Here is a 12386-nt window from a genome sequence, read left to right as displayed (position 1 = left end):
TGAATTGCAAACGCTTGATAGCCAATAGAGCTAGGCGAGAGTGGCGGTCAGAAAAACAGCATATCCGATCGGATGGTTACACAGTACAAACGGCTGTCTGTTCTCATTCCGTTTGCACTTCTGTTCGTACCTCAGCAGTCATAGAGAAAGTTACTTTTCCATTTACATAGAAGTATGTAAAACCAACCGGATTGTATTAAAGAATACGTATTCAATACTGCATCGCCACTCCATGTGATACCAACACTGATCAAGCTTACATTAAGCTTAAGCTCATACTCAAGTTCAAGCTCAAGTACTCATTCAAGCTCACGCTCACGCTCAAGTTAAGCCTCTTTACCGCCTTCTACTTCCGAAGCCCGCTTACATACATACATATACATATATGCCCATTCCCCTTCCTCTATTCTTCCTCCTTCTTCTCTCCATTCTTTCTCCCTCCATTATTTCCCATCCATCATTAACCCCATCTTATACTTTCGTTCGGCATTATGGATTTCTCTAATCCACAGAATCCGGTAACACTTATCCCTCCGTCGTCGTCCCCCCCCCCCCCCCCCCTCCCCTCCTATGCCCTATCCGCATATTTCAAACCTTAACACTAACACATTTCCTCCCCTCTCTCAGCTCATCTTCTCCCACCCCCTCGGAACCTTCACCCGCACCACCCCAATCCAATGGACGCCCGCTCAAGTCTCCCGCATCACGCACTTCTTCTTCACGCCACGCGTCCAGCAGCACTTGTTTGAGTTCCAAAAAGAGCAGCAGCAATCAAACAACGGCTCCTCGCCCTTTACCCACTTCCCCATTCCCGACAGCCTCTTTTCGGAGCTGGGATTTGCGACCCTTTCTTCGCAAACCACCAATTTCAGCGGCGAGAATGTGGCCGAGATGGTGAAGGACAAGATCCGGGATGCGATGAGCGCTTTGTTGGAGCGCTTAAGAGAGAATGAAAATCCGGGTGCGGATGTTGATATGAAATCAGAGCCGAGTGCATCGAGAGTTCCAAAACATGCGAATGTCAATACAGGCATGGCAGAACCTGCTCAACGCACCAGCAGCAGCAGCAAAGGCGAAGGCAATAGCAGCGGCGGCAGCGGACTGCTCGAGCAGCTTCGTCGCAGTATCAAGAGCACTGCTAGCCCCGATCCTAGTCTCGATCCCAATGCCGGCCATGGTCATGGTCCCAGTCCCTCCTCGTCAAAGTTGAGATTCATGCATTCCGTCAGCGAGCCCGCCGGTCCGGCTGGATATTTCTCACCCCTTTCAAAGCTGAACTTCATGCCTCCTAGCTTTGCAACGGATAAGAAGACCAGCGTCGACGACATCGATCAGCTTATAAGCTCGTCGAAACCTGCCACACAGCCACGCATCAAGAAGGAGGAGGATCAGCAAGGTGGCCGCAGCAGCATGACTAGTGTCGATGAGCCGGGCCGTAGCGGTAACAAGGAAAGCAGCATGGACTTCGAGATGATGTATCCCGGCTATCCACTTTCGAGCACGTCGCACGTTTGGAAGAAGGAGGAGAGCAAGGGAGCCGATGACTTTCCTTATCATCTCTTCCCTGGCTATGGTGGTAGTGAAGTTGGACCTGGACCTGGAGCTGAAGCTGGTCGTGCCGAGACTGTCACTTCTACGCAGCTTATTCCAGAGATGAAAGGCAAAGGCAAGATGAAGGAGAGAGGTGAAGAAAAGGAGGAAGAGGAGGACGGTGGGGATGGAAATTGGGATGGGGATGAAGACGAGGTGGACACTCCACCACCACCACCACCAGCAGCTTCAGCTTCAGCTTCGAAACAGTCGAAAGAGTCGGCGAGAAAGGTCAAGGCTGTCCAGGCCGGCATCGAGGCGTACCGGCGTCAATCCAACCTCCGATCATCGGAAGCCGCCGACACTAGTGCGAAGACTAGGTCTGGCACCCCTTTCCGATCGACAGCTACGCCAAAGGTATCCCACGCAGCTCATACCAAGGTGTTGCATACATCGACGGGAGACGCCGAAGCTGTTGCTGCTGCACAACATAAGATGCAGGACGGCAATGAGGTTGTTGATCCGATGGCGATGTATGCTCGATTTCTCGCTCGAGAGAAGGAGCTTGACAAGCAGGTCAATGCACTGTCTCTTCTGTTAGGGGAAGTAGAGCTGACGGAGTCAAAGAAGGTTCAGGAGTAGGAGGGAATGAGATTGACTAGGAGGAAGGGCTTGGGGGCGGTGGTGGTGTAGGATCGGGCAAAAGGAAAGGGGGTAAAGGGACTGAACTAGATTGATAGAAAAAATTGGATACCTCATTCTCTTTCTGTTACCAACTTGGGCCAGCCAGACAGCCAGCCAGCAGCAACTGAATGTCGTGTCCATTCCTGATCCGTCTCTTAGATTTCCATGCCCATCCCTCTTCTGCATCCATGCTGCCGACCCCCATGCCCATCTCACATCCCCTATCCTATACCACCTCTACTATATCTTTTATACTTCGTCCTTCATGCTTGTGCCAATCCTCTATGCCCGTTCCCATGTATATACCTTTCGCTGGCGACTCGGGGTACGATGAAACCAAAGCGCTCGGGTTAGGGCTTTGGCTGCTTCCGAGTCATATCAACATGTCGACTATGTCAACGACAACAAGTTCACCACTTTTCTAATTTCTTATATCCATCCTCTATGCCAATGCTCCATACCCATCTTCCGTTCTCATTACTACGAGCATGGCCATTTCTTTGCTCTTCCGCTTGCGACTCAGATTGTAGTAGGATCGGGATAAGCACCGCCCGTATCGGTGTCCGAAAGCTTCGGAAAAGGACTGACATCCTGCGCTGCTATTCTTGCCGAGCTGTTGTAAAGGCTGCGGGTAAGCAGAAGAGAAGAAAAAAAAACAGCATCCTCATCTTCATCCCTATCCTCATTCTCCATTCCAATTTTTATGCTCTTCCGCTTGCGACCAAGAATATAATAGGATCGGGATAGGCGCCGTGTCGGTGTTCAAAAGCTTCGGAATAGGACCGACGGTATCTTGCGCTGCTATTCTTGCCGAGCTGTTGTAAAGACCACGGGTAAGCAAAAGAGAAAAACAGGCAGCATGGCCCCAGAACATTCGCGCTCTTCTTCAAGTGCCTCTTCTGCCCGCCCTCGTAGTCCACAAACGTAACCCCAAGTCGCGTCTCGTAACCTTCGGCCCACTCGAGATTATCCATCAGGCTCCAGGCCAGATAGCCTCTCATATCGACACCCCCTTCGACCGCCTTAGCCATCGCATGAACGAATCCCCGGAAGACTCCACGCGAGACTTGTTGTTCGGGATCTTCTCGAGCGGCAGGTTGTTCTCGCACTTGAAGCATGTGCTATTTTCGGTGCTTAAAGATCCAGACGAGGTTGTGGAACAGTTAAGAGTTAAGACGGATCCAGGCTGACTGCGTTTCAGGGCCGATAGTTTCCCTGATCTTAGACTCGAAAGGCGCCTCGAGATTACCGAAGTGGTCGTCGACTTTGAAAGGAGAGATTTTGTGATTGATGTATTTGACGGTATAATATCTTCGTTTCGATCCTTATCTTTATTTCCATGTCCGTCTCCATCTTTATTTTTAGCTCCATGTTCAGATCTAGTCCAGCTTCGTGTCCAGCTTCGGGTCCAGCTCCGGTCCAGCTCCAGTCCAGCTTTAGTCCAGTTCTGGTCCAGCTCTACGTCCAGCTCTAGTCCAGCTCCGTATTCAGCTCCACGACCAGCTCCACGACCAGCTCTCGTCCAGCTCTCGTCCAGCTCTCGTCCAGCTCTAGTCCAGCTCCACGTCCAGCTCTACGTCCAGCTCCACGTCCAGGACACGTCCAATTCCACGTATAGCTCCACGTCCAGCTCCGGGTCCAGCTCCGGTCCAGCTCTAGTTCAGCTCCAGTCCAGCTTTAGTCCAGCTCCACGTCCAGCTCCACGTCCAGCTCTCGTCCAGCTCTCGTCCAGCTCTCGTCCAGCTTTAGTCCAGCTTTAGTCCAGCTCCACGTGCAGGACACGTCCAACTCCACCTTCAACTCCACGTCCAGCTCTACGTCCAGCTCCACGAGCTCCAGTCCAGCTCCACGTCTAGCTCCACGTCCAGGACACGTCCAACTCCACGCCAGCTCCACGTCCAGCTCCAGGTCCAGCTCTGTCTCCGGGTGGAATTGCTAGCTTATTTTCCACCTCTTATTTACCTCGTTCCTTTTTTTTCTTCCACTACTCCTTGTTCCTCTCATCCTCGTTTCTCTCTACCCAGTCTCTTACTTGAATGTTGACCTCGTTCCTCTCATCCTCGTTTCTCTCCACCCAGTCTCCCACTTGAATGTTGACCTCGTTCGTATCGATGGAATAGGACAGCGCCTTATTGGTGTTCAGCTTGATCACAGCGTCTGCGAAGTTATCCTTTCAATCAATCCAGCAAACTTCAGCAAGTTCTCTGTCTCTGCGTTCCTATGATTGCCGCAAGGCAATGATATCGACCGCTCGGCGCCTCTCCTTGACGGTTCCGGGCTTGACCAAGCATTTGTAGAAGGAGTACGAGTTGGTACAAATAGTCACGGGGACTTCAAGGAGATGGATTCTCTCAGTGACTGTTTTGAATGTTCTTGTAACGTAAATAGAATATCGATTTCGAAACAATTCCGTAGATCTCAGATAGCAGTGCCGATCGTGTGACTCGCTTACACTTGATGAAGCTGGCGGCAATAAGATTTCTCTTGATCTGGAAGCTCTCTTCGAACTTTCTCCCGTTCGCTAGAGTTATCTCACTGCCAATTCAAAAGCTGCAATCCTTGTTGTCTGGAAAAGAACCACCAACGAATACGAACAGCTTAACGATGTAGCGGTCAACGTCCATGTGAAGTAGAACGGTGGTTTAGACTAACCTCCTAATAAGCTCTGGCATCTCTCTTACAAGCCTTCACTTTGAGCCAATCGATATTCATTTTTAAATAAGTCAGCTAAGTGAAAGATGCGCGGAAGAGTCTACACAACCTTATTTTAGATGTGCCATGTTGTCTGGATCCGACTGACTTAAATCCCATGCCTCTTCGTTAATCTTTATGTCCAGCTCTTCGACGATTCCCCGGTCGGGGTCAGGTTTGAGTTAATGGTTCTATTGTCGGATGTGACGCCTTTGGTTTCTGCAGCCACGGTGCTGAAGGTTGGAGGTGTAGCTGAAGGATCGAGAGACTCCATTTCCATCTCTATCTCCATCCCATTTCCATTTCCATCCCATCCCCATCCCTATCCCCATCCCATCCCCATCTCAATCTTAATCCCATCCCCATCCCTATCTTAATCTCCATCCCCATCCCTATCTCAATCTCAATCCCATCCCCATCTTCATCTCAATCCCATTTCCATTTCTATCCCATCCCTATCCCCATCCCCATCCCCATCTCCATCCCATCCCCATCCCCATCTCCATCCCATTTCCATCTCAATCTCAATCCTATCCCCGTCCCCATCCCTATCCTCATCCCATCCCCATCTCTATCTCCATCCCTATCCCCACCCTCATCGTCGTTCTCATCCAGGTTGCGTCAAGGAAGAAGACTGTCGTCGGCACCGCGACAGAGAGAACAAGAGGCGCGGACATAATCCGCATTAGCGAACTAAGCCTGATTACGATCGCTTATGTATGTAGCGTCATCTTGTAATCAGACAGAAGCAGACAGGCAATGGCACCTTCCATCTATCAATCTGCACCACACCATTTGCCAGGTCGCTTCGAGCACCTGCCCCAGGATTTGCGTCGTGGTCTCGGGCTAGCTTACATTGCGCAATCATCGCAGCCCGCCCACTTCGTGCCCCCGCGGTCAGGTTTTGCTTTCGCACCTGCCGCCGGTCCTGCTCCAGGTCCAGGTCCTGCTCCTACTACTTCCAGTGGTAGTGCCGTTGTGTAGTGCCGTTGTTAGTGTAGGAGCAATTCTCGGTCTTATATAAACCGACCTCCTATCAGCGTCAGCTCTCAGCGTCAGCTCTCAGCGTCAGCTCTCAGCGTCAGCTCTCAGCGTCAGCTCTCAGCGTCAGCTCTCAGCGTCAGCTCTCAGCGTCAGCTCTCAGCGTCAGCTCTCAGCGTCAGCTCTCAGCGTCAGCTCTCAGCGTCAGCTCTCAGCGTCAGCTCTCAGCGTCAGCTCTCAGCGTCAGCTCTCAGCGTCAGCTCTCAGCGTCAGCTCTCAGCGTCAGCTCTCAGCGTCAGCTCTCAGCGTCAGCTCTCAGCGTCAGCTCTCAGCGTCAGCTCTCAGCGTCAGCTCTCAGCGTCAGCTCTCAGCGTCAGCTCTCAGCGTCAGCTCTCAGCGTCAGCTCTCAGCGTCAGCTCTCAGCGTCAGCTCTCAGCGTCAGCTCTCAGCGTCAGCTCTCAGCGTCAGCTCTCAGCGTCAGCTCTCAGCGTCAGCTCTCAGCGTCAGCTCTCAGCGTCAGCTCTCAGCGTCAGCTCTCAGCGTCAGCTCTCAGCGTCAGCTCTCAGCGTCAGCTCTCAGCGTCAGCTCTCAGCGTCAGCTCTCAGCGTCAGCTCTCAGCGTCAGCTCTCAGCGTCAGCTCTCAGCGTCAGCTCTCAGCGTCAGCTCTCAGCGTCAGCTCTCAGCGTCAGCTCTCAGCGTCAGCTCTCAGCGTCAGCTCTCAGCGTCAGCTCTCAGCGTCAGCTCTCAGCGTCAGCTCTCAGCGTCAGCTCTCAGCGTCAGCTCTCAGCGTCAGCTCTCAGCGTCAGCTCTCAGCGTCAGCTCTCAGCGTCAGCTCTCAGCGCCAGCTCACAGCGCCTGCTCACAGCGCCTGCTCACAGCGCCTGCTCACAGCGCCTGCTCACAGCGCCTGCTCACAGCGCCTGCTCACAGCGCCTGCTGAGCCTGATCGTCACCAAGCACGTCGTCGTAATCTTTCGAGTCGAATCTCAAGTCCATCGTGCCCTTGCCCATGCCCATGCCCAAACAAACCTCATCTCAAGTAATCCAACTTATCGGTCCTAAGTTCTGGGTTCAGACGGTGTCCGTAGACCTGATGCATTGGTGTAGATGTCGCTATCACATCCGCCATCAATTGGTAATTGGCTTTGGCCTACGCCTATGCCTATGCCTATGCCTATGCCCATGCCCACCAACAGACGTCGATGTGGTCCTTCCATCTGAATCCCAAGTCCTTCATCTCATGCCCATGCCCAACCCATTGATCCTCGTTCTTTGTTCAGAGTGTGGGCGTAGTCTTGATACATCGGCGTAGATGTCGCTGTTGTATCCGCCGTCAATTCGGTTTGGGCTGTGGCCTATGGCATGGCCATGCCTATCCCATCCTGTCCCTCCCCAAACCCGAACAGATCCAATCCATTGACTAGGCGAGCCGATGAAAGTGTGCGTGCAGTTTTGATGCATAGATTAAATCTTGTTAGATACATCCGCCGCCAAATCGGAATTGTGACTATCGCTCATACCCATTCATCCCGTTCCCCAACCAAGCCTAGCCCCGCCCATCAACAGCAATATCCGTGTATCTCCCGGTCCCACCCTCCAACTCGCTGTAAAGGGGCGCAGCGCAGGAGACCGATTCGCGGATATGGTCGTCGAGGGTCATGCGAGAGCGCGCAGCTGCGGATCGGAAGGCAGAGATCGATGAGCAGGGATTTGCTAGTGGTAATACGGACGCGGACGCGAGTATGAGTAAAGGGACAACTAGAAAGTGAATCCTGGATGCTGAGAGTCAGATGCTCGTGAGTCTATACACTGTCAGGACGGCCAAGCTGAATTCGCGACATTAATAGCAAGTCTATCAACATCAGAACATCCTTACCTGAATGTATACCGCCCTATCCTTCTCACCCTCCGACTCTTCTCGCTTCCCCTTCACTTGTCCGGTTGAATCTTCCGTCCACACTTGCTGAAAAAGAGCCACTGGTCGTGCAAGACGGCGACGTGACTCTCGACGCTCCACCTCCCTTGGATGGCCAGCCCTCCGTCTTCAATACTCAGCTGAAAGGCCTTCAGACTCCCGTCAATCTCCCGCAGCGCCGTCAACAGTTCCATCAAGCCCGTCATCGTCACCTCTCGAATGGCCTGCGCAGATTGGACATTCGCCCACTGCGGCAGCTCGACCGCATCGCGCTCCGGGTCACTGAAGCTGCGCGCCCAGAAGGGGCGAGCCCGCAAGCGTGTGAGCCACTGCTGCTCCAGGTAGGACTCGACGACACGTAGCCAGCACGATACGTAGATCATCTCGACTTTCGCACGCTGGTCGGCGGCGATCGTCTCATTGACGACGGCAATCAACCGCTCGAGGTAGCGCAAGATCACATTCGTCTGGAATACGTACTCGCGCACCAGCTCTTTCGTATCGGCGGGACGGCGCGGGTCGAGCTCAGCGATATGGGCTTTAGTGTGCAAGATCGTGACGCCGATCTTGCTGAGCAGCGAGACGGTATAGCCGGGGATTTCGGGGAGGAGGCTGGTGCAGCGGCGGAGTGGCGTCGATACGGCGTGGATGGCGCGGACGAGGTCCAGTCGAGGGTCGAAAGGCTGGAGATGGGAGGTTGAGAGAGGTGAGGGTTTGGATTTGGATTTGGATTTGGGTGTGGGTTTGGGTTTGGGTTCGGGTTCGGGTTTGGGATAGGCGTAAGGATAAGGATTAGAAGGAGGAGAGTCGCGTCGGTCGGTCTTCTTTCGTTGCTCTGAAGATGCCCATGTCGAGTCGGAGCGAGATGGATGCCGGGGCCGAGGCTGAGGATAAGGCTGAGGATTCGGGTTGGGATTCGGTTTCGGTTTCGCTGCCGACTTTCTGCAGACGTGCCAGACTTCTTCATCTTCATCTTCATCCTCCGCATTACCACCACGACCACCATCACCCTGCTTCGCTTTATCTTGAGCTCGTTGCGGATCGTGAGCGTAATCACTGTCACCACCAGCACGACTCCCATCCTCGACGGCCAGCCCGTCCTCGTCCCCGTCCCCATTCAGCTCTTCCAGCCCAATCCCCCACGACCGCCAGAAGAACTCGGCTTCTTCCCACGCATCCGCGATCTCGACCATGGCGCGCGTCTCGTCCTGCAATTCCAAGGCGCTCTCCACCACGCTCTCCCAGGTCATCTGCGATCCAAAGGCCTTGGGCAGCTCTTCTGGCCATCCGCCTTGGTCCTGATCCTGGCCATCAAAGCCAGACTTGCCCGTCGCATCCCACGCCCCTCCCATGCCCATCCCCCCTCGGCCTCTCCCTCTCCCTTTGCCGTCGTGAAACTCTCTCTTGAGCCGGGCTTCGTTAATCGTCTTGTCAGCGTTCGTACAGATTCGCGCATTCCGCGTCGGCCACCACGGACACACATTCTCGTGGACCAGAGCCGTAAAATCGCCTTGCTTGAACCGACAGAGCCCACCGACGAGATACATAGTGCTCGTCACGATGCCCATCTCGCTTTGGTCGAGCGCCATCAGCCCACACATGATCACATACCACACCCCGACCAGCACGAGCCCGAAGGAGATCGTCGAGACCGTGGGCCAACAGTGGATGTACCAGCGCATGAAGCCGCGGATGCAGAAGAGGAACAGCCAGATGGCAAAGCCGGCGACGGAGGCCAGCCCGCGAAGACAGTACGGCCCGAGCCGGCCCAGGCTGCCCTTCGCGCCGTTGACGTACGCCCTCGCTCGCGCGAAGTGGTTGACCCTCATAACCACAGGCTGACGTCGGGCTCGGGGTCGGGGCCTGGTGGCGGGAACAACCGGCGGTGGCCGCGCAGATCCTCTTTCTCTTTCGAGGGGTGGCACGTTCATTGCTTTGCGAATCTTCCTCGCGTGCGAAGATCGCGCAGCTTCGGTGGACTGGCGCTGCTCAGCTTCTTGCAGCACCCTCTCGAGACGAGCGATCGTATCCTCGTCGCTCATTCCGGCGATATTATAGTCGATCGATGATATGTCTGAGGTGGCTGGCGCTGGGCGGGTAGATACTTGATAGGCAGGTAAGTCTTTTTCGACGGGCAAGCAAGTACTTGATTAATAGCTCAATGCTCGGTATACAAGTTGGGTCTTCGACGGCGGGTAGGCAGGCACCGGAGAAGTGGCTATGTACTCGATTTCTAGGCACGTCTATCACAGATGGATCGATATACACATACAAAGAACCAACTCATCAAGTTTCATCATGATCGTCTCTCTTCTGCCTGGATCAATACTATACTCTACCATCCTCTTCCCTTTTCTTTCATGCTTTCTTGTCGCATCCAAGCAGGCGAGCAGGTACCATCCATCTCCCTGAATCAGTTCAATCCGACACCGTCCTTCTTTCTTTCTCTTCTTTCTATTGAATTTGACCAAGCAAGTATTATTACTATCTTCCTTTCTTTCCTTGTCTTCCTTTCGTCTCCCTTCTCTCCTCTCCTTCTCTCTTTCTCTCTCCTTCTCTCTCCTTCTCCTTCATCTCTCCTTCTTTCTTCTCGCTTGTTTATTTATATCTCCATCTCCATCTCCTTCTCTTTCTCTCCATCTCCTTTCCGTCTCCTTCTCGCCATCTCCTTCTCGCCATCTCCTTCTCGCCATCTCCTTCTCGCCATCTCCTTCTCGCCATTTCCTTCTCGCCATCTCCTTCTCGCCATCTCCTTTTTTCTATGTCTATCTTCTATTCATTTCTTTCGTCTTTCTTATTTCTTTTTTCTTTATCTCTATTTCCTTTATCTCCTCATCTCTTCTATCTCTCATTTTTTCTTTTCGCTTGTTTATTTACATTTCTATCTCCTTTTTTCTTTTTTCTTTTCTATCTTCTTTTTTTCCATTTCCATCTTTTTTCTTTTCCTTCTTCTCTCTATCTCCTCCTTCTTTCTATTTCTTTTTTCTCTTTATATCCTCCTTCTCCTCTTCTCCTCTCTATCTCCTTCTTCTTTCTATCTCCTTTTTTTTTTATCTTCATCTCTTCTCCGTCTCCTTTTCTGCATATCCCTTTTCTCGCTTTCTTCCCCTTTCTCTACAAGATACAACTGCACAAGTGTTAGAACATAATCATCTAGGCTTTTAGGCTTCACGAACATACATGTTTTCTCCAAATATTCGTCCTTCGTCTTTCTCACCCTTCTTCTTCGCCGGCTCGCGGCGCGCATCTGAATTTCAAAAAGAAAGGCAATCTGACTACAGTCCTCTTCGTTTATTTTCTTCTTTTTTCGGTTCCTCGGCACCTCCTCAAAAGATGTCTGACTACAATTTTCTTCGTCTTTTTCTTTTCGTTTTTCCTCGGTTTTCTTCGGTTTCTGGACACCTCAAAGGAAACCTGACTACATACATACATACAGCCTTCGCGTTCGCCTTCGAGCTTATGGTTTCCTTCCATTCCAGATAAGAAAGCAATCTTTTCTTCCGCTAGGCAATGAAACGACGCTTCTTCCCTTGGCCAAAGGACATGCGACCAAGTACTCCTCCGAGTACCTTGCCCGAGGCTCTTGATTTCGTCAAGATGCCCCTCGACTCGCTATCGGATTTCTAGGCTTTCCTGACGGCTACGGAGTTCTTCTCTCAGTACTGCACACGCTAGCGCTACCGCTGCTGCTAGCTGCCAGTTGTTTCTAGAAAGAGGGCTAACGTTATATTCTACACGAATGGACCAGCACTGGCCCTCTTTCATCCGGGCGCTCAATTCTCGAGTGAGTGTGGTGCTCACATAAGGGAACAACGCTTTAGAAGTGGTGTACGATGGGTGTATACGATCTTTGGCGTATAGTTGGAACCTGTTTGCTTGCTTGCTTTCTGTTTTGCTTTTGTTTTCCCCTTTTCGGTCTTGGACCTATATCTGGCTGACCTTGGTCCGGCCTCGATTTATATCGTTCTACGAGTCGCAATTGCTAAGCTTCTAAGCTTGCTATGGCATACTCTACCTTGTTTCCATGGTTTCCACCTTCAACTGAAGCTTTTCTGTTTCTATAATCCATCTGATCTGCAAGGGAAGGGCGCAGCCGGCAGCAGCTGCGCTGCTCCATCTTGAAATGCACTCTAGGGCTATTTTGTATGCAACGTCGCCGTACCCCATGTGCGGTCCCAGGGCGGCAGGCAAAGCTTGCCACCCGCCAAACGCAAATCAATACAACAATGATAACAGCCCTTCAAAGGAAAACTGATTATAGCCTTCTTCGTTTTTTGCCTCTCCTTCTTTCGGTTTCACAACACCTCTTCAGAGTCAACTTGACTACATACATACATACAGCATGGGCCTTCAAGCTTGTGGTTTCTCCTATTCCAGATAGGAAAACGATCTTTGCCTTTACTGCGCAATCAGACAAACAGATTTGCCCATTTTCTTTACTTCAGCGTACCTAGCTGACTTCGATCCGGCCTCGATCCATCTCACCACGCGACTCTGGCATCCGCTAGGCTTTTAAGCCCGCGATGGCATACTCTGCTTTGCTTCTTTAGCTCTCTTTCCTCAACGAAAGCTTTTTCTCATCATG

The 12386-nt window shown here is 52.1% G+C and overlaps 3 protein-coding genes across 3 annotated transcripts; 1 reads left to right on the top strand and 2 right to left on the bottom strand.

Moving 5' to 3' along the window:
- Positions 1 to 491: 491 nt before the first annotated feature.
- On the top strand, positions 492 to 2172 carry L3040_008791 (uncharacterized protein; the record flags this gene model as incomplete). The annotated part of the gene is made up of 2 exons (XM_007295308.2): positions 492 to 518; positions 628 to 2172. 2 exons carry the CDS (start codon positions 492 to 494, stop codon positions 2170 to 2172), a joined length of 1572 nt encoding a protein of 523 aa, XP_007295370.2.
- Positions 2173 to 2915: 743 nt separating this feature from the next.
- Positions 2916 to 3332, bottom strand: L3040_008790 (uncharacterized protein; the record flags this gene model as incomplete). The annotated part of the gene is made up of 1 exon (XM_066155606.1): positions 2916 to 3332. The coding sequence occupies one exon, from the start codon at positions 3330 to 3332 to the stop codon at positions 2916 to 2918; it is 417 nt and encodes a 138-aa protein (XP_066010325.1).
- Positions 3333 to 7672: 4340 nt separating this feature from the next.
- On the bottom strand, positions 7673 to 9843 carry L3040_008789 (uncharacterized protein; the record flags this gene model as incomplete). The annotated part of the gene is made up of 4 exons (XM_066155602.1): positions 7673 to 7688; positions 7763 to 7813; positions 7865 to 8484; positions 8752 to 9843. 4 exons carry the CDS (start codon positions 9841 to 9843, stop codon positions 7673 to 7675), a joined length of 1779 nt encoding a protein of 592 aa, XP_066010324.1.
- Between the last annotated feature and the right edge of the window lie 2543 nt (positions 9844 to 12386).

The sequence above is a fragment of the Drepanopeziza brunnea genome (assembly GCF_022702325.1).
Source record: "Drepanopeziza brunnea f. sp. 'multigermtubi' strain 214-2 chromosome Unknown ctg17, whole genome shotgun sequence".
NCBI lineage: Eukaryota > Fungi > Ascomycota > Leotiomycetes > Helotiales > Drepanopezizaceae > Drepanopeziza > Drepanopeziza brunnea.
Note: the sequence above shows the minus strand (reverse complement) of the source record. Positions and strands in the feature narration are given on the sequence as shown.